The sequence below is a fragment of the Pteropus vampyrus genome, unplaced genomic scaffold (assembly GCF_000151845.1).
Source record: "Pteropus vampyrus isolate Shadow unplaced genomic scaffold, Pvam_2.0 Scaffold84, whole genome shotgun sequence".
NCBI classification, from domain to species: Eukaryota; Metazoa; Chordata; class Mammalia; order Chiroptera; family Pteropodidae; genus Pteropus; species Pteropus vampyrus.
In genome coordinates, this window is record NW_011888865.1 from 4299927 (window position 1) to 4325412 (window position 25486).

Below are 25486 nucleotides of genomic sequence, written 5' to 3' on the forward strand. Positions count from 1 at the left end.
GACTTTAAAGTATATTTGGAATGTCTAGTGTTCCTCTATCATGAGAAATCAAGTATTTTTAAGTGTATCAAAATACAAGGTTGTGGATGCTGTTGTTTTTGCACTTACAAGGATTTAGAGATGTGATTTCAACACTCAACAGTGTTTCAAAACAGGTTTTTCTTTTTTTCTTCAAGAGGCATTATAGTTATACTATCATTTTTTTAATGCCTGGCTGTGACAAAGTCATGAAAAAAATATAGTACACAAAATAAATCCTACTAGATTATAATATACAAATCATAAAAATGTTATGGCAAAACTTAAATATTATAAAATGCCATCCCTGAAGAAAAGAGAATTATAAAGTCATCCCTACTTTAACTGCAGTGTCACTTATGCAACCTTTATGTTTGTTGTACTTTTATTCCTTTTTTAAAGTGGAGGAAAAAAATTCCTTGCCTCAGGAGAAGTCTATTTTTTCCTAGTATTCTATAACACACAAATGTTTCTTTTTTACAGAAAAAAAAATAAGTTTATTTCTCACAATTCTTTTTACTTTGCTTCAAGTAAAAACAAAAAAAAAGCTTAAGAAAATACACCCAAATTCAATATTTTAAAACCCAGTAGAATTAACTGATTCTGTAATCCACTAGAATATACACTATTTAAAATCAAGAATTTATCCTGTGCCTCTGCTATTTTTCTGGTACCTAGAACTGTTCCTATGATCTACTGAAATGGTTCAATAAATAATCATTGAATGAATTGAAAGTGTATGGACAACATTTTGTGGTGGTGGTGGTTGAAATACGTGATCGAGGAGTCATCTGGTTTTAACAAACACAAAAGTGTTTGAACTCATGTTCTAACTTCAAATAAGATGCTTGGATTTTACAATGGTATTTAGTAAAATAAACCATGTATGTACATTTATCTTTGTAGGAAATAGCATTAAATCAGTCTGCAACTTACATCATCCCTCTTCACCCTTGAGTTAAATCCGAACTAAAGTCTCAGCCCTGCCCTAACCCTCAGCTAATTATCACCTAAGCAAATGAGTTACCAAGAGAGTCAAGCCTATCTGTTAGCAGCATCTAGAAGTAGAGTGCTTTCCTAAGCTAGGGATACAATGTGTCTCAGGGAAACCCTAAGCATCTGGGTACCCATGAAACCCAAGCTTTTACTCTCATCCTTGCTTTGTCTGGTCTGCCAGATTCTTGCCACTGTATTCTTTCCTGGGCTCTGGTTACTGATACCTAAATGTACTTGCATCCTGCAGCTTGATTAGAGCACATATTGTGCCCAGCTCTTGCTGGCGGCATTGCCAAAGGTACATGGCTAGGCAACATAGACAAGGCTAGTATCATGAGTATGTGACCTGTGCAGTCTCATGGGACCCTGCTCTTAGAAAGACCCTGTGATTGATTCAATGCTCTGTTATTAACATCTTGAAATTCTTAATAATTTTTGATCAAGAGACCACACATTTTCATTTTGCAGTAAGCCTCACAAATTAAGTAGCCTGCCACAGATACTATGCAGCTAGTAAAACTAAACCTTAATGTCTAAGGACATAGTATTAAGAACCAAATGTTCCCTAAGTGTGTGAAGTAAGATAGATAGATTATTTTACTGTTTCCTCAAATGAAAGAAAGAGATATAGTACCTGTTACTCTGTTTCACAGGTATATGAAGGAAAGGCTTTTGATCTCTTAGGAAGAAAAAATAATTAAGCATCCAGTATTTCTTAGCATTTTCTCTGCTTTCAGGCTTCACTAAAATGGTAGTGGGGGATACAAGAAATATTTCGTGTTTCAGAAAGAAATGTTATATTTCTTATAATAAATGTAGCTGTTGTTCCTCCCCCTTCCTCCCCAGCTTTTTCACCATGTACCTACAGCCAGAACTACATGTTATTATAAATAAAGACCTAAGAGAAAAAAATGAGGTTAAAATTATGTAAAATTTATTTGGTCTGAAGCTCACTATTTCTACCCTAAAATGGGGGAAAAGTAAACTCATAATTTAGAAGATCAAAATTCATTGATAAATGTAGCTTATAGCGTAAATAAATTTATGTACATGAAAATGCTCTATATGTACTATATCTATCTATACGAATGATATCCTCATGGGAGAAAATACCATATAACCTCAATTCCTACCCCCACCTTGCCTTTAGAATAAAATATCAGCAAAAATTAATAAATCATAAGACCTTAGTCCAGAATTATTATACAGAAAAATCATGTTTTACCTAAAAATGAAAATTAATCCTGTGAATAGGAAATTATAAGTGGGAAACACACATTTCTTAAAGATCATAGTTGTATAGAACATTATATTTATTAACATATTGGAAATATGTAAATGTTATATGAGGAGGATTTGGATTCCATATAAGAAAGACTTAATTCCTCAGGAATTTTATTCATTCTCTATACTTAAGTGAAAATTTCAAAGACCAAAAAGAGAAAGAAAACAAATAAAGGAAGAGAAATATTTTTCCTTCTGTGTTCCAAAGAAATTTTAGCCACATAAGTATACAAAAATCCTTAATAAAAATGTGCCAGACTATAATAAAACCCAAACAGTCAAGACTTAATAGCTAATTCTTCTGGCACTGGAGTCAATATACTCATTGCCATAATTTATTGCCTAGATAACACTAAATATAAGTGACAATCCCAAAATGAGAATCTAAGTTACATTTAAACAAATACACAGATTATTTTTATTACTATCTACAATGCTTTGATAATCGAGGAAAACTGGAAGAGCCTAGAAGGAAAATACATTCCTGGCTAAAAGCCAATTAATACAATTCCACCTAATCTAGCAAATACTGAGTGATTATTTGTGAAAGGGACTCCTTGATAAAGACAGGTAAAAACATGGCTACTCTCAAAAATATTTTAGTTTACCTAGGATATATCACTCCGCTGTATTTTATTTCTCTTTCATATTGGAACTCACAGATATATAATGGGATTAGGCAGAAGAGGACATTGGAGTTTTTTACTATTCAACTACACCTTTAGCTATAACTCGACTTTCTCCCTTTTACCTAAGTTATATATAGTGTATAATATTCTGTACTTCTGGATATCTGGTCTCTTCCCCCAGGACATTTTCAAGGAGTATATAGGTAGGTTCTTTTTTTTCTATGCAATTTCCATTCTTATCTTTATTCTATATTGTTAGCAATGGCAGGTGCCACTTTGAGGCTTGGTAACAGACTTTAAAAGGTATGGACAATCTGTTTGCTGAATGAAGAGCTACAAAGACACAGTGTGGCAATAAGAATACTAATAATCTTTTCCACTGCATTTTTATTGGCTCTAGTCTAGAGTCTAGCTTTATTTTTATTGTTATTTTCTAATTAAGTGGAAGAATTCCGGAGGTTAAAATGTCACATAAAATATAATTTTACTATTAGATTTATTATAAACTTACTGTCTTCACTATGCGCCATAATGGGATTATACATTTTAAGAAACATTTATAAAGCATTACCAAAAAGAAAGCATTTTCTACTTACTCTGTTTTCTGGGAGAACTAAATTTCACCTTCTAAATCTTGGACTCTAAACAACTTATAACAAAATCAAATTTTTTACTCAAAACACACAAGCATGCACACATACACACTCATCAACTTATATAGATCAATTGGAATGATATTCTAGATCTTCAAATGACATGAATGTATTTCATTCATAAGCAAGAATACCTTCTAAACCATTAATAAATAATTCAATAATTCAATGAAAAAGTAGGAATTAAATATGTAGATTCTGATTTCTGGGGTCAGTCTGTGGATTCAGTCCCTGGCCCTATCAGGTACTAGCTGGGTGTCTTCGGGTAGATATTTAATTTAATCTTTTGTGCCTCACTTTCTCATCTGTAAAATGAGAAGGGTAACAGTACTTACCTCATAGTGCTGTGAGTATTTAAGAAAAAAAAACTGTGTGTATATGTATACATATGTATATATGTGTGTACATAAAGTGCTAAGAACAGTAACTGTCATATATTAAATATTATCTAAACCTTGGAAATTATTATGAATAGTGCAATCATTATCCTCTAAAATGACAGTGCAATTAACAAGTCCATATCTATATTTGTCAAGTAAGTCCTCTTTACATTAGCCCCATGTGAAAAGAAAAATGCCCCAGTGGTTATTATTTTTCCCACTATCCACTGTTTTCAACTCTGGATAAAACTTAAGCAGGAAATATATGTGTAAATGTAATATTACAGTTCTCTAGTAAAAATCTAGCTTTAAGAGGCTTCAGTTCAGTTATTTTTAACTTCTTTGGGGCCACATGAAGCTTTGGCTCCGCATGTATATGTTATATATGTGATACATATACACACACATATATATATATACATATGTGTTAGTATTTCAGAAATTCAGGCATCCCCTGCATCCATTCAATGATTCCCAGAGATTATGAATCCAAGTTGAGAACTCCTACTCTACTGAAGGAGAAGTAAGAGTTTGTGGTAGAAATAACAGGCATCAAATTTACAATAATTATGTCAGCTCCATACGAAATTAAGCATATAGAAAGTATTCAAAACAGATCACCTGTAAGAGTGATAGTGTACCAAAGATTTAACCATGATTAAATCTTCCACCTACCATGTTAGAAGAAATCCAATATAATCTCTAACATAGGACAAAGCTAGGCAAATCTTTTATTATTTTAAGTTTCTGGGCTCCCAAATACCCATGTAGAACCTCTATTCGAGGTAAGGTCTTTTGCAATTCTGGATCAAGGCCTATCTTAAAAGTAGTCCATCAGCCTCCCTAAAACTCTCCTCTATGCCTAGGAATAAGTGCAATAACCATACGTACTGTTTTACCCACAACCACAGCTTAATTATTAATAGTATCCCACTTCATTCTTAGAAGTGTCTGGTATGAATAATAAACTATATAGTCAGTTCAAATCCAGAGGCAAGGAAAGGGAAACTGAAAAGAAAATATAAGAAAATAATTTTTTGCCCTCAGTACTAGAATAGAATGTTCTTAACATACAACCTCTGGGCCTTCCTTTCCCTGGGCTTCACCAAGTTCTCATTTGACGTTCTAAGAAAAGCAAGCATCTCTCTCCAATAGGAAGATCACCCAGGCCTCTCTTCCTGCCATAGCAATGTGGGTGAAAAGAGTCCTCAGTGCAAGTGGCTAAAACAGAAGACACCTGTGAATAGCAACTTTTAACTCTTAATTATATTGAATAAATACCTCCATCTTCCAAATGTATATTTTTAATTTCTTCCTCCTAGGAGCAGAGTAGAAGAAGGATAAGCCAGTACAATTAGCCTAACCTCATAAATATTTGTCTAACCCTGGTTACCTTCTTGAGCCTACACTCCTGTGAAGCCGACAGTGGATCTGGTTCATTAATGTCAATGTTAACAAAGGCTGCCCACCGCATTCCCCAGGTTTGAAGAGAAAGCTTTTAGAAACATGCACATAGAAAGCCATTTCTTTTAAATTCCATAACAATATGATTCAAGCAGAATATAAATCATGCTGTAAAATCAACTCTTGCCCTCAAGTAGTCCCAAATGGCAGAGTTCTGTTTAAAAGAATAATTCAGGTATAATTTATGTAATAAATTATGGTCTGAGAGGTCCAGCAGAGCTGGCACAGGAAATTATTTACACTATGAATTCGCTTTCACTGCCATTCATACATTTGAGAAGGACCTTCCTTCTCTCTTTTTCAGAATTATCTCATCATAATTCCTCTCTCATGTAAATAAAAAAATAAAATAAAATACAATTATTACCCATGTAACACTCCAGAGCTAAAGCCAGTGAGAGTGTTGACTATGTAAGATTGAGAGGTTAGGGTGCCAAATCTCATTCACAATGCATTCCTCCACATGCCTTTGAAAGGAACAGGGTTAGGCTTTCCACCGAAGCTCTGTGACATTCATAATTGCTTTTCTCTCCAATATCCTTTTTATCAGTAAGTGAGAATAGCAGTATATAACTCCTCCTGATAAGTTTTTCAAATGAAAATGAGGGAAGAAACATCCAATTACAGTCATGTCTGGAAAGAGGAAACAGTTTTGGCTTTTCCTCCCCAAATGTCTTATGAATTAAAATATCTTTAATATGGCATACAAATAGCAACCTCCTAGAAAGGTGTATTAAAAATTAGAAGAAAAAACTCCTCAGAAGAAGAAGGCTTGTCCTCCAAGTCCCAAGATAATCTTCTATTGTTAAAATCTACTGAATTTTTGAGACTTAACATTGTTATAAAACTTATTGCTCTTTCAAAGAATATTCTATTGATCTGCTAAGCAGTTTTCATTATGTTTCATCTAATTATTTGGCTGATAGAAAAATTTGGGCTCTTCAAAAGTGTTGTGTCTTTTTCAAGAATCAAAAAGACTGATTCTTCAAACAGTTAACTGTGGATGTTGTTTCTTCCTTACACAGCTATTAGTATTGATACAAGTATAGTTTTTTTTTCCTTACTAGCATTTATTATGTCTACGTTCCACATAAATTGCTGCATTCACTTATTTATACCTGAGACAACTTTATGATGTAGATGATTTTATTAATCCCATCTAATAGATAAGAAAAATAAAGGACAAATTATCTGGCGAAGTCATACAGCTATTAAGTGATATTCTTGGAAACATTAATATTTTAAAGATCTATTTGGACACTGAAAAGAAACATCTGAGTTTAGTGTGTATAAAATGTGTTTTTTAAGGATACAATGCAATACATTTGCTTATAAATAATCAAAAAAAATCTAAAACATAAGTAAGACTTTAACCGAAGGGCACTGATAATCATGGAACAAGATAATTGGGTCCTAAATAATATCGACTGCAAAATCTGGAGCAAAGAAGATAAGACTCCCACTTTGCCAATGTCAGACCGCATACCCCAAGAGCACTGCATTCAGTTTGGTTTCCAGCTTTAAAAGCAATACAGGGAAGTCAAGCCAAACTGCAGCCAGGATCATTTATTGTTTAGGATGTGGGCTCAGGAATCTGATACCTGGGTTAAAATCCAAGCTCTTCTGTCACTTGCCATGACTTTCGGCAAATTACTCACTGCCCCTTTTCTTTCACGGGAACAACAACAGCAACAGCAACAGCAACAGCAGTAGCAGCAGCAAATTTTACCAGGGTTGTTGGGAGGATTTAATGAAATTAAACATTAGTAAGTTACATGTACTCAATGAATATTAACTATTAATATATTCGAAGGAGAAAGTAATGAGACTTGAAATCTCGTCATGCAAGAAATAAATGAACAGAATTTAGAGGAGAGTGGCTCAATTTTCATGGCCTCTAGAGTCATAGATTTTTAAATCTATCCAGAAATGAAAGTAAAATAAATTCTGATTCAAAAGATAAAGAACTTTGTGAAAATTACAGCTTTCCAGAGACAGAATGGGATTTTCGGAATTCAATATTCACTCAGACATACTGTAGGGGAGAGTCAAAAGTCTTGGTCAAGATACCCTTTAACCTTCCTTCAAAATTTGTGTTTCCATGAAAATAAAATTGACCTTAGAAAACCACATGAAGCAATTGCCCCGTTACTACAAAAAGTCTGCTTAGGAAGAGAAATCAGCCAACAAATTCTAAACACTTCATCCTTGAAGCCTAAAATGTTCTCAAATTTCTAGCCCACATTGATCCTTCAAATCCTTAAACTACTGGAATTCTTAAGAATAAAATATGTTTATAGTTGGAAAATATTCAATATAAAGTTATCTATAACCTTAATGTTGCTTTAAACATCAAATGGTTATTGCTTTTCTTACTATTAAAAAAAGTTATCTCTACTTCTTTCAAGTATTTTTTTAAATTCCAAACTAATTAATGATGAGACTAAAGAGTATATATTAAATTGGTTTTCTATAACTTATTATAGTACTTAGTACATTGATAAAGAGGAGTAAATGCCCAGCAAAAAGCGATTTTCTGTTCAAACCTAAAGCAGATCATTTAACAAAAATCTCGATATAAATCCAAGAAACTTGTTTCGAATAACCACACTTTATTTGTATAACCAAAAGCTAGAGAATGAAATTATCAAGGCGTTTCATAAGTAAAGATGTGTCTAAGTTCTAAATATTGGCACAAATGATAGTAATTTCAATAAATTTACTTATAGACAGATCCTTCAGTAATAAAAATGAGAACATTTTGAAAAATGTTCCATTTTGAGAAAGCTATAAAATATATCAGTAGTAACTTTTCCCACACCAGAAGCATAATCTATGTAGCTTTATTCAAAATTAAGTTCTAGAACTATGGTACAGAACAAATCAAAGCAGGACCTAGATAATACCTCTTTCTAAACCAGTAGTCTCCAAAACCGGGGGCGAAGTGGGGGGAGGAATTTTGAACATGCCCCCAGAAATAAATATATAATTTATGTGACAAATATTATATGTGACAAAGTACATTATAAAACATTCTGAAGAAAAGATTAGCAACAAGTCAGAACAGTTCTCTAAACATTGTTTCTCTGGGAACATTTTGGGTTAAGATAAACGGGAAATGCCAGCCATTACCAAGCAACATTGTTTATTATTGGTGCGATGCATCAGAACCAGGAGGACTGCGAGTGAACTATAAAGTCATTTTAGGGCTTACAGACCTCAACTTTTTATGTACAGTGTTTTCTTGCAACTGAGGGCATCCTTTGAGGTGTTACCAAGATAGTGGTTCCTGTGGAGTATAGGCCTGACCCAAGGCAAAGTAGTCCATGCCTATCCATATGGTCTTGTCATCTTAAAAGGGAATTGCTACTTGGGGAGTAAGAGAGAAGAGGTAAAAAATGGTTCCCGAACAAAAGAAACTCCCACTAAAGAAGCACCTGACATCATCATGTTGACATTCTGTTTCCTGTCCTGTATCTTTCTGCTAAACCAAGTGAATTTAATACCAGACAATGGCCTATTATGTCACATCAGTGTGAATGTCAAGATAAAATCACAAGTCCACTCAGGTGATCATGCACCATACTTTTGAGACCATTGCTTGGGTCCATATACTTTTCAGAATATTTTGGGTATATTCTTCATAACAAGCTTAGGATATTTTCTTTTCTACCTTTGTGATTTTCTGATGTTTTTTACAGATCCTTCTCTTTGGTCATTATAATTATTTGGCTGTCTCTACAACTATTATTGCCTCTAGGTATTTTTAAACTAAAAACTTACAACTCCATCACTAAAAATTCTGCAGCAGCAAGGCATAAGGAACTCCTGAAAATATAAACACTACAATCTTGAAGTTCTTCACTTCTTACTAAATTTCTTTTAGCGGTTATCGGGAAGTAACTATAGGGAACTTTACAAACTACAATATTGTGGGAGAACTAACTTCATATTTCAGCTTTAATATACTTTTATACTAGTTTCATTAAAACATGCTATGCCAAAAATAAACCTATTTCTTCCATTCTTAACAGTACCTTGAATTCCAAGTAACGAGATAACTTACCACTCTCTGTGAGAATTTCTGTAGCTGTATCTTTCATTACCCCGTTTTTAAGCACACATGGTTTAAAAAAATTTTTTTAGGATCTTTGATCACTATGCTGTACAACTGAAACTGGTATATTATTGTATGCCAACTATAATTGAAAAAAAAGTAATTGAATTGTACAATGTAAATACGAGCAACTAATTGTTTATTATATTTCAATAAAGCTGGTAAAAAAAAAAGTTTTATAACTTACCCTGAAACATGCAACATCAGTAGCATGTAGAAGACAAAGAAGAGATTATGAGTGTACCAGAAGATGTCATAGTTAGAAACTCTGAAAAAACAAATGACTTAGTTTCAATGCCACTTTACGTTCCATCTCACTAAAAAGATCATGCATCATTTCAATTTGCAATTGAAGGTTAAAATATGAGTTCATCTGAGATTTATCCATAAATATCAAAGTATTAATATACTGTGCAGAGAGAACCTATAAAAATTATAACACTTTATCATTTTGAAGGTTTTTTGTATTTCAAATAAAGATACATGGAAAGAATTAAAATAATGTATTCATTTTAAAGTTACGATACAAGTCTGCTAATATGTACTTTTGCTATCCTTTTTATCAATATTCTTCATTTTCAAATGATTTCTAAAACAACTAATGTTCCTATTCCAACATATATTTTGAGAATACTTTGAAGGAAACTCAAAAGGAGAGAAATTAAGTAAGTGCTCACTAAAGTTTTATATTCTTCTCCTTGACAGTATATAACTTACAAATGACACCTTGGTGTTATTGTCAGCAGGAGAACAGAGTCTGAAGGAGTATGGTTAGGAAAGAGTGTGGTAAACAATCTATAGAATGTTTGAGATAAGTAAAAAAGACTAAAAGTTATTGTATTTCATATGTCAGGGTGGATATTCATTTATTAGAATCTTAGAGGTGGAGGGTGGGTATTTGTAAAAGCTTCTGAGATGATTCTGCTACAACCCCTAAACCTTTTAGAATCCCTGATTTAAGCAACAGCCAATTGATTCACATTTACTTCACTCATGATTTTTGCTATTATAAACAAAATCATTAACATCTTTGTAACATATGCCTTTTTGCACATATCTGATTCTTTTTTAATCTAAATTCCTAGAAGTGGAATTGCTAGATCAAAGGGTGCACGTTTGCAATGTGTTTGATACGCACTGCTCACTGCTCTCTGAAACGTGTTTATCAATTACTATTCCAACTGTAGAATAGGAATGCCTGTTTCCCCAAACCCAAACTCTGCTTTATAAGTTTACGTTATTTTGTATAAGTGGAATTTGGTATTATTTCATTTGTGTGTTACACATTTTTAATTTTTCCGAGACTTATCTGCTTATAATAATTACCCGTTTCTATAGTGAATTTTTCTTAATTGTTCTGAGTAAATTATTCAAATTTTAAGCATGTCTTAGTTCCACATAATTGTAATAATTTGCCAAACAACATGTTTACATTTCAATTGCATAATGTATATTTCATTTTCATATCTTTAGATAAGTATTTCCTATACTTTTTCTTGTCCATTATGAGATCTGATATTCATTTAAAGTTCCTTTTAAATTTTAATGATGTAATTGTTTTACAGTTAACTCTAAGTTATCTTAAATTTTCTCCACTTAAGCTTTACTTTTCTTATAAGTTTGTAATGGCACCTTTGTCATTTAGCAGGTTCTTATATATATAGCAAAGTCCCTTAGAAGGCTTTCTATCAACTCTATCACTGGTTCAATGTCTTGGTTGTTTTTGTGAGTCCTAGTCTGTTCTGTGACGGATGCTTAATCATTTCAATGTTTAGTAAGCTACATCTCCCTTTTTACTCCTTTTTTGGACATGTGTTTGGATGTTCTCTCAGATGAACTGTAGAATTGCTTTACTAAATTCAATAAATAAACAAACAAAATAACCCATCTTGGATTTTTACTGGAATTGCAAAAAAACTTATAAAATAATTGAGGAAAAACTCTATCTTTGCAGTGTATAGTCTTTATTCAAATTTCTACTTATTTCAGTGAAATTGTGCTCTTTCTTCTATATAGCTTTTACCTAGTTTCTTATTAAGTTTATTCCTAGATATTTTGTTTTTGTTGCAATTGTTAGTGGTATCTTTTTATTTTATTCAATTTTCAAACTGATAATAGCTATTATGTAAAAGGGCTATTTAAATGATTTTTGGTACTCAATTACCTATTTCAATTCTTTTATTTGATATAACACTAATTTTTTCCATAATTCTCTTGGATTTTTCTGGTCAGAAAATTACAACTATCTTTCTGGAAATAATGATAATTTGTTGTTGCATTCTTTTTAATTATAAATGTTTCACTTCTTATTATATGTAAGTAATGGTAAGCTTTAGTGGAATTAAAAATATCACGTTTACTTTTTCATAATTTTCTTAGAAATGTTTCTCATGTTTTACTGGTAAGTATAATCTCGGTCCTGGCTTTTACATTTTCTAATTCTATAAATAAAATTAATTCCTTATATACTCTGATTATTTTAATCCAGAATTAGAGTTTAGATTTAACGACTGCCATTTTAAAGTCTATTGAGATAAAAATGTTTGTATTCCTGTCATCTGGTTTTAGGATATATTACTTATTTTAATAGATTGACCTATATCGAACCATCGATAAATTGCTAGACTACATTCGACTATCAGAAATCAAATGCTGGAGTCATATTTATTCACCTAATTTTTCTAATGCTTTATTTCCTCACTGGTAAAGAGAAAGGGTAAATGGTTATTTCTATGATCCATTTCAGAATTTCATGATTTTCATAATAAAGCTTTGAGAAAAGCAGAGTTGGTTTTTTAATCTTTTATAAACAAATGAAAAAACGAAAGATTAAGACATGTTCACCAAATAATTTATGTAATGGCTAAGCTGATCATTATATTCTACTTTACAAAACTATCTTTAGATTTTTTTTCTAGATGTAGAACATTCATATATATTCAGTCTCGTAAATAAATATGTCAGATGTCCTAATTTTCTTTCAAGAACTCCTAACACTAACAAAGTATGTTTTTAAAATAAATGCCTGACCTAACTAAAATTTAAAATTTCCCCACAAAACTGGCACCCTCATGCACTAATGTTAGAGATTTATCTTTCTATAAGGTAATTTATTTTCAATTCTTATGAAAAGTCTTAAAAGTGTGCTTACCATTTGACCTAGCCATTCTACATCTAGGTATTTTTCCTTAGGACATAATTGAAAAAGTACACAAAGACATATTAACAGGGTGTTTGTTTCACAATTGAAATACTGAAAAAATAGAATCAACCTAAAATATCTAATAATAGGGGGCTGCAGAAGTAGCATTTATCTATATAGTGATACGCTATATAGAATGATAAATATTTAAGTAGACTTTAAAAAGTATGTATAATATGGTCCAACTTTGGTAAAATATGTAGATATATGAAGAGAGAGAGATCAGGAGTGTAAAAGGGAGAAAAAAAGAGTGATTTTGCTGGATATAGAAGATGGGGAATGAGGGAGCAAAAGAAGTAATTAAGTCTGTAAACACAAATACCAGAAAATTTATATCGTTAATCTCTGAGTGGTAAGTAACTTGTGAGGTTTTGAGGTGTGTATATGTGTACATAGATGTGTTCAGAAGTACAAGGATAGCTTATATAAGTATGCTGTAGGGCAACTGTTCTCAAAGTATGTGTGTGTGCATATGTGTGTGCGTATTTCTGTTAAATTTCATATCTCAACAATAGAATGACTGAGGTTTTTTGAAGATTATATATTGTTTCTTCTTTTTGGTTTCTTAACCAAGAAGTTTGTCCAGTAACATAGTAAACAGAATGTATCCATCAGAAAGAACTTATGAAAGTGTTCATAAAAATGTATATCTGCAATTGCTCAGTATCTCTTAACTAGAATAAATGTGAATGCAGATATTTCCGATCATTTTAGCAGATGTCAATTAACCATGTTTCCAAAGCTCTGTTTAGAATACTACATTAAATTACAGCAAAATAAACTCACATCAGGAAATAAAATATAAAATAATTTTAAATGATATATTTCTGTGCATATACATTGAAATCAATCCCATGTCTCATAGAGATACACTATTCTTCAGAAAGATGACTCTGAAGAACTCAAATTTCCTCAGTTTAAAATGTCTCCATACATGATTCCTTACCACTGTAGACTATTCTACTAAAATAGATTTTTCAAAAACAGGAAATGATAAATAGAAATGTTTCTACTTCACTTTCAGTTACATAGAGTAGTCCATTAACTAGAATATTTTATCGGCTAAGCATCCTGGTTAATCAAGACTTTTTCTACACATGAAAATAAAGATAATCTAAAGAAAATCTAAATAACCGGACCAATAAACATGGAAATCATGACTGACACTCACCGTATCGCATATGTAGAAGCTGTGATCATCAGGAATAGTACCAATACCATGCAGACGCCTGTCAGGCCAGGAACTATAAAAATGTACATAAGTACATTTTAACTTAAGTCATACTGAGAAAAAAAGTACAAAAAATTATTGCTTTAAAATCCAAAGTATTATGCTGCTTTGTGGGAAGCCCAGTTCAAATTACATATCTCGTATGTTTCCTCTCAAAAAATTCGTTTTAAATTAGCACAGTTTCAAGGTACTCAAGACAAAGGAGACTATTTTCTACTTTAATAGAAGAGTTTGTTTTTGTATTTTAAAATATTCTACTCAAAATGGTGAATATGTACATGCTTCTACATGGACATACTACACCAAATGTCTGTAATTAATCCATGGGATGGGGGTAACATTCAACACCCTTAATGCTTTGTTTCCTCCATCATGGTGTTAAACTCCCTTACTCTCTCCTCTCCCCTTTTCATAGAACTAGTAGCTGCTTCAGTTTCATTTTCAAACAATTTCTTTTGGGTTTCATTATCTAGAATAATTTTAAAGAAAAAATAAACAAAACCTAAAGCTTTCTAAAAACCACAGCTTCAAGTGTAGAATAAAAGATCATGGACTTCAAGAAAAAATAAATGATAGTGTTGATGTTTTAAAGAACACTTGCAGACATATTTCCCCTTAGTCTGGAAAACATGTTGAAATCAGTGCTTCAGATATGACATAACACTAATTTTTTTTTTAAAAAAAAAGAGAAAATGTGTAAACATATTAGCTTTCAAAATTAACACTGACATGATAGATTGCTACAAATCCAGTGTTAGCTCATATAGCATAACTAAACTGAATATCCGATACACAATATCAAAAAGAACTAAAATTGAAAGGCTCATTTCTTATTATCTTTTTACTACCAAATAAAACATCCTGTCTACAAGTTGCCTTTATTTATTCTTACAATCATATAAGCAACAGTAAGTCCTAAATGTCCTTGCTGAGAGATTACATCTTAAGTCTTCGCAGAAAAGCTAATAAAATAATTCTCTCTCCTAAAGTATAGACATCTCTCCATTTCTCTTCTTGCCAAGGAACTACCTATGAAACAGAAGGGCCATCATGGCCTCAAAGCCACTAGCAGAAGCAGGCAAGCTGAGTACAATATGAGAGCAAAATAGGTGTGCATCATTAGGATTCCAGACAGTTTAGAATCCCTGGAAAATAACATTAGAAATTTCAGTACAGTAGAAACAAGTTTCTACTTGTAAAGGGTCACATGAGAAATAAGGGAGTCAGCCTTGGATACTTAATACTTCAGTACTCTTTCCTCCTCACTTTTCCCAGTACGCAGATTTTGAAGCCTAACACTTGCCTTTCCCTGAGGTGCCTAATCCAAACCATCTCTTCTCTACATTTTTTCTCAGGGTACTCTCTTTCCCATCATCTTCCCCATTGCCCCAGGTGAGTACTTACTTCCTAGGGGTAATAGAAGAGCAAGATAATTACACTGTTTACATTAAAGAACTAATAGTACAGAGAAATACTATTTAAGAGGAACAGCATGCCTACGAAATGATCCAGCCTTTTCATTCCCACGGTATTTGCCTGAAAGAAACACAACCATACATCCACACAAAGATCTGTTCAAAAATGTTCATAGTCACTTTATTTGTAATAGTTAAAACCTGTAAACAACTCATCTCCAGCAACAAAATAAATGGATAAACAACTGTGGTATTATCTGTACCTGGAAAAAGTAATCAGTAGTAAAAAAAAAAGAAAAGAAAAGAAAAGAAACCATGAACTGTTGATGTATACACAACATAGATAACTCACAAAATTAGGCTGTGTGAAAAAAAACAGACTCCCTCAAAAAGCAAACAAACAAACCAGAGAGTATAAGCTCTATGATTCCTTTTATGTAACATTCTAGAAAATTCAAACCATTCTTTAGTTTTTTTTGTTTTGTTTCATTGTTTTGTTTTATTTTTTATGGTGAAGTGATAGAAAGCAGATCAGTTGCAAGGAGGGGTAGAGGGTAGGATGCATTATAAAGAGATATAAAAAACTTTTTAGAATGATAAATATATTTGTTATTTTAATTTTGGTTATGGTTTCATGTATATACTTATGTCAAAACCAATCAGATAGCATAATTTACAAATGTATTATTTGTATTCTTCAGTTATAACTCAATAAATTTGAAGAAGAAAAAAAAGAGGAGATTTCTCTTTCTGGCTTCAAGTAAGTTTTAAAAAATCCTTATTTGACCAAATGAATAAATAAATAATAGAATCCCAGATGGGATATTCTATTTTGTGATTGAAGGCCTTCCCAATAATTTTGTTGGTGCTTCATTAACCTCTATGTCTACATACAAGGTTTCTCATGTGGTTCTAAATATGCCAAGATTAGTTGTAGAATGTTTGCAAATCACTTCATCAGAAGGACACCTGAAAAAACTGAGTGTGTTTAGAATAGAGACATAATTTCCAAGGTGTATTATTTGAGCATTAATTCCTTGAGGTATTAATTTCTGTTATTCAAAGATGCTGTAACCATTCCTTGAGGAGTCACAAGGCACATTAGTGTATTAAAGTCTCTGAGCAGTACTAAAGTAAAAAAAAAAAAAAAAAGTTTAAATTTGGACAAATATTTCCTCAAACATTTAACTAGAGAACTTCTTTTAGAGCAGAACATGGAAAACATATTAGAAAGATTTAGAGCTAGTAAAATAGTTGACTGCAGTCATCTGAAGATGAAGTAGATGCCCCAGACAACCTGACCAATGGCATGTTTATTCTGGCATTACAAAATGGTTACTGTTCTCAAGGCCAAACCCCAATCTCACTGAACTTCATCTGTAAACTAAGTAAAATCAATTCAATGCTTTTTAATGTTCTTTCAGATTTATGAAGTTATCTTTTTTATGTAAAGAATTCATTTTTTCTTTTCTACTAGAAGTGTAAAAAGACCAGAGTTTATAATTTACAGCATAATACACTTCAGCTCAATGAAGCAGAAAAACTTATTTGTAATTAACAATGAAAAAAATTACAATTACATTCATTAATTAGTAGCCTTTAAAATGAATGATTTCATTATACTGCCATTTCTAGAGGAAACAGAGATCATTTTCATCCTTACCCAGATGTGGTCAGAAACACACCATCTTGTATTCATTATCCTTTTTTTCCCCCAGCATAACTGGAAACATAATTGTATTTGTTTATAAGGGTTTTTCTAATTGAAATAGATATTGTGCATTTTATTCTCATCATACACAGTACTACCAAATTTGGAGATACGTATTAAGCATTTTTAAATGAATGTTTCACTAATCCAATCTTTTAAACTTGTTTTATTTTCTAAATTCTTAATTGGAATGTTTTTAACATTTCTTATTTAGTAAGTCTAACAATCATATTTTATGTCACTTATAGTGCCACAAGTTTTATTTTTATAGGACAATCTTAATTTCTCAGTCCTAGGTTACATTGAAAAAAATTTTAAAGACAGAGAGAAGACTATGTAACATTAAGCAAACTAAAATCCAAGAAGCATGTCAACTAATAAAAAATTGTTATCAGTAGAACAGCTAAAAACATGCATGCATTTCTTCATCTGGAACTTAATTTTTCCAAGGAGCTATGGATGGCAACATTCAAAGACAGCTACAAAATAGTTTTAGTCAGAGATGAATTAATAATACAAAGCTAGATTGTCTATTTGTAGAAAACAGCGTCACTCATTCCCATTACCATCCTTAGATTCTGCCTTGTTCTCCCACCTGCTACTATTCAGTGGGGTCAATCAGATGCCTTAGGAGCTCTAGACTCATGCTCAGGAGGACCCACATTCCAGACTGGCCAGCACAGAATTGCTTTCATGAAATGATGTAGACTAGACCATCAAAATGATGCTGACACACTGATTTGGGGTGATGCAAATTATTTGTATTGACAGAAACTCTACAAAAAAATATTTGCCTGTTGTCTGTATGCCTTAAGGGCTGCCCTGCCCCACCCTGGAGAAGCTCACCTACAAGTAGAAAAGACAGTATATCTAAGGAAATACACATTTTACAACATAGTAATTTTACTATTTATCTTTAGGAACCCAGACCAAGAAGAGGTCAGCTCTGGCTAGTGGAATTAGGGAGGAATTTGTGCATAATGCGGCACATCAGCTGAGACTTACAGAATGAACAGGAGATGACCAGGTGAAAAAAAAAGACAGTAAGCTACGAGAGTGGGCAAAATATAGCTGGTGTTGAGAAGTTATGCTTAAGAGTATTATGAGATGCTCAGTAAGGGCAAAATGGAAGCTCCCAAGATACATAGGAAGGTTAATAAAATATATTGGCAGATCGCCCCTCCAGAGAATCCCTAGAATGGAGCCAGGAAATTTGTTTTCAAGTATAGTCTCTACTTAGTTCAACTCCACTCATGAGAACATCTGGGAAAGAACAAATAGTGATGGGGTTTCATGCTTAGGTGGAGAGATCATCTGTTTCTATAGAAGTATTAATTACACTTAAGTTCCTTAATTTAATATTTTTGTCATATAAGAAATTTTTTTGTATCTTTGTAAACTAAACTTTTTAAAACACTTCTAATGTTCCAAGGTTTTGACTATATTTTGTGCTGTATGAAACAATATTAAAACAAAGTTCTTAATTATTTCTCTTAAATTAATTCATATAAACCAAAAAATACATTGATTCATACTAAAAGTTTTGTTTTTCTGCTTTTTTCCCCTTCCATTTCTCATCCAATTATTAAGACTTAAATATAACTATGTTTTCAATGATCAAAGCTGTAAACGAAGCTAAAGAATGTTCCTAAAATCTGTGAAATACTTCACAAGTGGCAAATATCATAAGGCAGAAACAAAATATATTTTATAAATCTAAACATAGCTGCGACATGGATGAGGAAAACACCTGGACATTGTTATTTTTCATCATAAAATTGATTGAAAAGAAAAACAGTGCATCTGACAGGCCCATGCCTCAGTTCCATATGCAATTCTGATCTTTGATGGGATGTTATACACAAGCCTTTACAATATACTATCTCAACTACCCAATCATCCTTATCCCTGATACATGTGCTAAAATCCCCAAAATAGTTTTCTCCTTTCATCAGTATAAATGTCAGATTGAAAAAGAGAAAAATTTTAGTAAGAATTATACTAACATCATGGCAAAGTTTTGGGATATTCAAATGTGCTTTAACAAATTAATAGTCTAGACTGAGATTTCATGGACAAGATGCTTGAGAAGGAAAAGTAAATTACAAATAAAAAAGGAGACACATTTCAAGAAAAATAATTGATTTTATTGACTATTTCTCCTCTTTTTTATAGGTTTTAAGATCACAAAATATCCTACTAAATATCTGAATTATAAGAAATACATTGATACTCAGAGTGCTTGGTGTTTCTTTCCAACACCCTGCAGGTAGGAACCCATCCCACATGTATTATCTCTAGCAGTACTTGCCACAGCAGTATGTATAAAGCAGGTCCTCAATAAACATATAACATTATTTTCATTGGGAGAACATATGAAAGACAAATGTATTTTCTTACTTTTACTCTTCAATTGAACCCCAACTGTTTTCCTCGTCCCTCTGTTTTCATTGCAACTTTAAACTCAAACGCCTAATATTTATTCTGATATGCAAATTTTTCCTGTTATATAGTAACAGACAACTAGTTGCTATGCAATTTGATGATGCCTATTTTCAAAGATTTTCCTGAATCTTATGAAAGAGCAATGAATAACAACTTACCAGTCGTGAAGAGAAGTTTTCTAGGATCCTAAAAAAAAAAAAATGGGAAAAAAATTGACTGAAAAGTAAAACATTGATAATATAAAATTGTACAAAGAATCTGCTGGGTATAAATCCATGTATTGGGCATTTAAAATACTATTTTCCCAATGGAAATAAGACTCAATCAGGTTTCATAATGTTTTCATGATGCTAAAGGAGATTAGAACAAGTACAAAACCCAATTCAGAGACGTCCATCCATCTAAGAAAGGAAGAGCACTGGTTGAGCAGTCAGGGGGCATAGGCTTTCATCTTAATGGCTAATTACAAGCTAGTAGCAGTGGCCTGAAGCCCACCCTTTGACCACATTGAAACAATATTTTTGGCTATAATGTGGAAGCATTAATACATCTCTGTCTACCACAATTGCCAAACTGCACCTACCATGTGTTAAGATGATAGGAGTCAAAAGTAATAAAATTCATAGGAGAGGTTGTATACTGTAAACTCAGTGCAAAGAATACTGAGATCTTACAATGTGTCAAGCATTGTAAAAAGTAGTGATAACAAATAATGAGGAGATGTTCCTATTACTCAGAAATATAAAACATTATTAGTACAAAATTTTCTTTAAACTACATCTCTCATGGTATAATGGATCTAAGTCACCTCCTTTTATGTCTTCTGAAAAACTTAGATTAATCCCTGGTAAATTTGTGGATTTATTTTTCATTCTAATGGTTCTTGATGTTGCACAGCCTTTATATTTCTTTCCATATGCCTACATTGAATCTGTGATCAGTCCAGACTATATACAAAGTAGGAAGCCATTTATATGATACAGTTTCAGGGGCCTTGAATAAGGACCACTTGCCCAGGAATAGCACTTCATCTGGCATACGTCAAATGACTTCTATATCTGGTATCAGAAACATGGAGAAAGGGTAATCTAGAGTAACAATATATAAACAACTAAAAACACAAGAAAAGCTGAACAAAGTGGTAGTACCAGAAATATGAATAAAGCTATGGAAACTCAGAAAATCGAACCATTAATATTCCCAAGGAATAAAGATGGAATGTGAGAGTGAGAGACAGTTTCACGGATGACAAGATGAGGCAGATTCAACTAGGCCATCAGGAATGTGCCACCATCACAACAAGCTGGACAATGTGTCACTGGAGATCTGAAGGAGACAGAGTGAAAGCACAGTGCAAGGACAATAAGGTGTGTCGCACAAACCATGTTTTTCAAAGGCAGGTCACAGAAGAATATATGTATTTATAGATACAATGTGTGTGTGTTTCATCTTTAATTATCACATTACTAATACCTACGATGTGCTCAAAAATATTTATTGAAATAGAGAGGGAGAAAAAAAGGAAGAAAGGAAGGAGGAAGTAAAGAAAGGGAAAATATAAACTAAAATAATGAGTTACCTTTTTCATCCATCGGATTGGCAAAAATTTTTTAAAAACAGTGAGATTGAGAAATAAGTATTCTGATAAACTTGGTAGAAGTAGGTCAACTGGTGAAGACTTTTTGAAAGGCAATTTGACAATATCCATCAAAACTAAAAATGAGCATACCTTTGAAACCAAAATTCTACTTCCACAAATTTGCCTAGCAGTGGTGTACAAAAAAATTAATTTAATGTTGTGCGGGTTACAACAGAAACTAAAAGTCAACCTAAACATCTGTGAATAAGGAAAAGACTAAAAGCAAATTATAGCATATTAACATGAAGAGAATAAGACAGATCTATTCTGATACAGCAAGCCACAATACATATATTTAGGAAAAAAAGTAAATTGCTAAGGAATATGTATCATAAAATACCACTCGAAGTATCTTAAGAGAAAACATAAAATTATTAACCGTGGCTATTTTGGGGGTAGAAGCTTTCACTTTTCATGTACTTGGGTGTCTTAAAATATTTTATACTAAGCATATATCCCACTTTAAATGAAATAAATTTAATAACTAAAAACCCTAAAAAGACTAAAAATATTAAGTCTTAAGAAATATTACATTAAATGATATAATCGTTATAGTTATTTAAGACATATGAGTTATAAAACAAAAGAGAGAAGCAAAGAAAGAAAAGATTAAAAAGGAAATTGCATGGTAGGAGTAGAAAACAAGCAACCCACGTGATATGGGCAGAGGAGGATAGATGAATGGGTAGCAGTAGTGGGAAACAGAAGAAATGTGGCTCCAGTCTGAAATCATTACGTGAGAAGAGCTTCGTTGGAGTGCTGAAGAGCTGGACACTTCAGTGGTCCTTAATGCCGAGTGCACACTACAATCACCTGGTGAGCTTCTTAAAAATAACAATGTCTGGCCCCAACTCAGATTGATCAAGTCATATTAGTGTTCTTTAAAATACTAATATAATCAAAGGATTTATCAAAGATTGCTTGCAGTTTGGGCTTTGTGATTTGTTTCTGTGTTTGCTGTCACATTTTTATTTTGTTTCGGGAGTGGGGTCAAACACATGATCACGGCAATATTAATCTAGATAGGTCTGGTAAAAAAGAAGTGGGAGAAGATGAGGAATGATCTTATTAAGTCACTACCGGATTTAGCAGTATAATAGGTCAAGGTTCTGATCAAATAGGGCATTGAGCAGTTGTGTTTTAATGCAGTCTTAGCATGAAGCAAGGGCACCCTGAGGCCAGGATGAAAGTACTGAGTGACAGAGACCTAAGCATGGTTGAGCACATGCTGTTCACCAGGCTTTGGCCTGACACCTTGCACATATAATTTTATTTCATGGGCAACTTCATATGGAAAAAAGCACCCCTAAGTCAGATAGTGCCTGCTACAGAATTTAGCCCAAGGTCACCTATTTGGAGGATTAAAAAAAAAAAACAAATAGAACGAATGAACCATTAAAACTCAATAATATTTTTTAAATCAAATAAACTGATTATCCAGGATCAGTAAATCATCAGCCTGCTTTTCTGCCCTGTTTCCCCCAAGCGCAGTATCTGAGTTATTAAAAAATTTTTACCATGAAATGGCACTGTTGACAGTCTCCACTGCATGACAGGAGTTAGATAAAAGCTGTTGGGAAGCAGAAGGCAAGCCTGAGTGGCAACCATCTGAACACTGCAGAATATGAAAAATAGATACTCCAAACTCCCATTTTCAGCAGGAGAGACTGTGAAATAGTAATTACCTATATTTCCTATTGAAAAGGAATAAAACTCAACTTGACAACTGCATTTTAAAAGCACTCAAAAGGAGCAGCAAGGTACAAATTTTCTGTGAAAATCACAGACCCTCATTAGTCATCTCGCGACAAGTGAAAGGAAAGCGAGGAGAAAGAGACCACCCACCTCATTTCGGTATCTTGCTGCATTCAGTTCAATGAAATCCTCACTGTAGTTCACCGAGAAGTTGAGGGCATTCACTAGATGGGCAGCCACATGCACACCTGCAGAACCACAGCAGGTGCAAGTCAGCAGGGTATTCAAAGATGCTCTATAAAGAGGAGTCAGTTCCTCTCCTTAAATAAATACAGGAACCAACTTTTGACAGCTATATGAGCAATAAGATACTAAATTTAAAAAGAAAGTTTTAAAGACACAAAAATTTTGATTATAGACAGTTTTAGTACACACAATTATGTAAAGAAACCAAATTTTCAAAGGCAAGAATAAAATAATCCTAGAAAGTCAGAGTTAGAAAAAGTTACACGTGTGTGTGCACACACATTCACATGCAAGTATGTAATTATATTGGCATGTGTGTACATATTTATTTATTTAAACAGCTCCTGGATATTTTGGATGTTCCATACCTTTCACCTCTCCCATAACTCCAAATCTTGTATGTCCTATATATCTCACTGCCACTCAACCTTGGCCCGCTGAAAGGCTTTGAAGTAGTTGAAACTTTTTAGTTCATGAATTCAAACCATAGTGTCCTAAACCCAATAGTAGAAGTGTTAGTAACCACTTCAGGGGACAAAAACTCAAGAAAATAATCATCATCATTTAATAATCCATCTACAATGGCACAATAAACAGAGTGCTCAACTGACTCGAAACTCAGACAAAAGATAAAAGTGTTAGGAAATTACTAAAGAATTGAAGACAAAATAGTTTTGGCATGGCCAGAGTAAAAGAAAATTATCTTAAGTGAAATTAGTCAGACAGAGAAAGACAAATACCATATGATTTAACTTACATGTGGAATCTAAAGAACAAAATAAATAAAATTTTCTTGAGGAGATTAGATAAGGAAGGAACAAATGATCTTGCACATTGGACTATTACGCCCTCCCCCCTTCTCAACTTTTTCTTGTAGGTGAAATAAGGTTTGAAGTAACAGCAAATGATAATGTATAAGAGAAAAACAGAAAATTAGTTAGAAAATCTGGTATCTTGGCCATTGTATTGCTTGCCTACCAACACCTCAGTTTATTTCCCTATAAAATGATGACAGAAATAAGACTTAATAAGCTAAGTGACCCCAAATTGCCTTCTAAATATTTACAATTTACACCAACATATGGGGTGTACTGATTCAAAAGAAGATATGGCCTGGAAACTAGGAAACTCTACAATCCCCTCCAACCTAGCATAGGAGATATAGATGGGCTGAGAGATCTGAACTACTCACAAAGACAAATGAAAATGAGAGAGAAGGACTAGAACACTAACCTAAAAGTTATTTAAAGAATTTGTAAACTCTGCCAGTAATCAAATGAAGAGGAAGGAAAGTGTCTCATGAGAAGTAAACAGGAAGCTGGAAATGGGTTAACTAACAAGAAAGGACAGGGTTCCAAAGAAATAAAACAAAGGGTGTCTAGGTGAGACTCAACTATGGCGTGGATATAAAACATTATATAAATAAAACTGTCTATGTCCTATAGCTTCATCACTTAATGAAATCTATAGTTTGAAAAAAAATACCCCTTTTTAAATCAGTAGTTTATATGTTAACTGTATGTCTTACGGCTCAAAAATGCAAAAATATCCTTAGAGGAATTGCCACCCTTTCTGAATTCTCCAGAAAAAAAAAAAAGTCCTAGATAAAAGCTGTATGAAATGCTTCTTTAAGGGATGCATTCACCTTCTTTGAAAGGCTCTTTAGGGTGAAAAGAATTCAAGGCTTCTTATGTTAGGCAGCAAGAAGAAAGCTATGCCAGGCGCTTTACAAGGATATCCTCATATAATTCTCACAAAACAATAATGAAGTAGGTAGAATCATCCCTATTTTACAGATAAGATAACTAAGGATATAAAGGTAACTTAGCTGATATCAGAGCACTAATAAGTGTCAGAATGCAGACCCTCTGGAACACATGCTCATTCGTGGCAATACTCTACATTATCTCACTCTCTTGGTTGTTCTCCAACTGAACCAGAATATTTGGACACAAGCACAGCTTAGAACAAATCAAGTTATGAATGTGCCAATGTTCTGTAATTCTCCTTCATTTCTGACCTCTCACCCTCCCTAATGCTAATCCATCCCTAACCCTTATCACAACCTTGGTACTCATCTCATCCTGGACTCTTACTGCATCCCTAGCCTTGAGCTGTACTGGAGCTCTAATCCCATCCCTCAACCTCTCCCCTTGTCTCTCACCTCCATAAATGGAAATTACCAATGGGAAGATGTTTAGGGATAAAACAGTGAAGATGCCTGTTTCAACGATACTTGGCAATCTTTAAAAAGCTAAAAGTCTAATAATTTCTTGGTATAGATGTATCGAAAACACTTGATACAAAATAGCTATATATAAATATCCAGTCCAAGTATCACTAGTATCAAAACAGCTATGT

The 25486-nt window shown here is 32.9% G+C and overlaps 1 protein-coding gene across 6 annotated transcripts in view; it reads right to left on the minus strand.

Annotated features, from left to right (window-relative positions):
* The window catches only part of NOX4 (NADPH oxidase 4), a 140423-nt gene that overhangs the window by 86204 nt on the left and 28733 nt on the right, over positions 1 to 25486 (minus strand). For 5 of the 6 annotated variants that reach the window (XM_023532490.1, XM_011363283.2, XM_023532488.1 and 2 more), the window contains 4 exons: positions 23030 to 23127; positions 19704 to 19731; positions 13915 to 13987; positions 9729 to 9809 (listed from right to left, as the gene is read on the minus strand). In XM_023532490.1, the coding sequence (XP_023388258.1) occupies positions 9729 to 9809; positions 13915 to 13987; positions 19704 to 19731; positions 23030 to 23127 (280 nt within the window). Of the gene's footprint in view, positions 1 to 9728; positions 9810 to 13914; positions 13988 to 19703; positions 19732 to 23029; positions 23128 to 23493; positions 23758 to 25486 lie in introns of those variants that run through there. The other variant, XM_023532489.1, reaches the window with a different exon arrangement.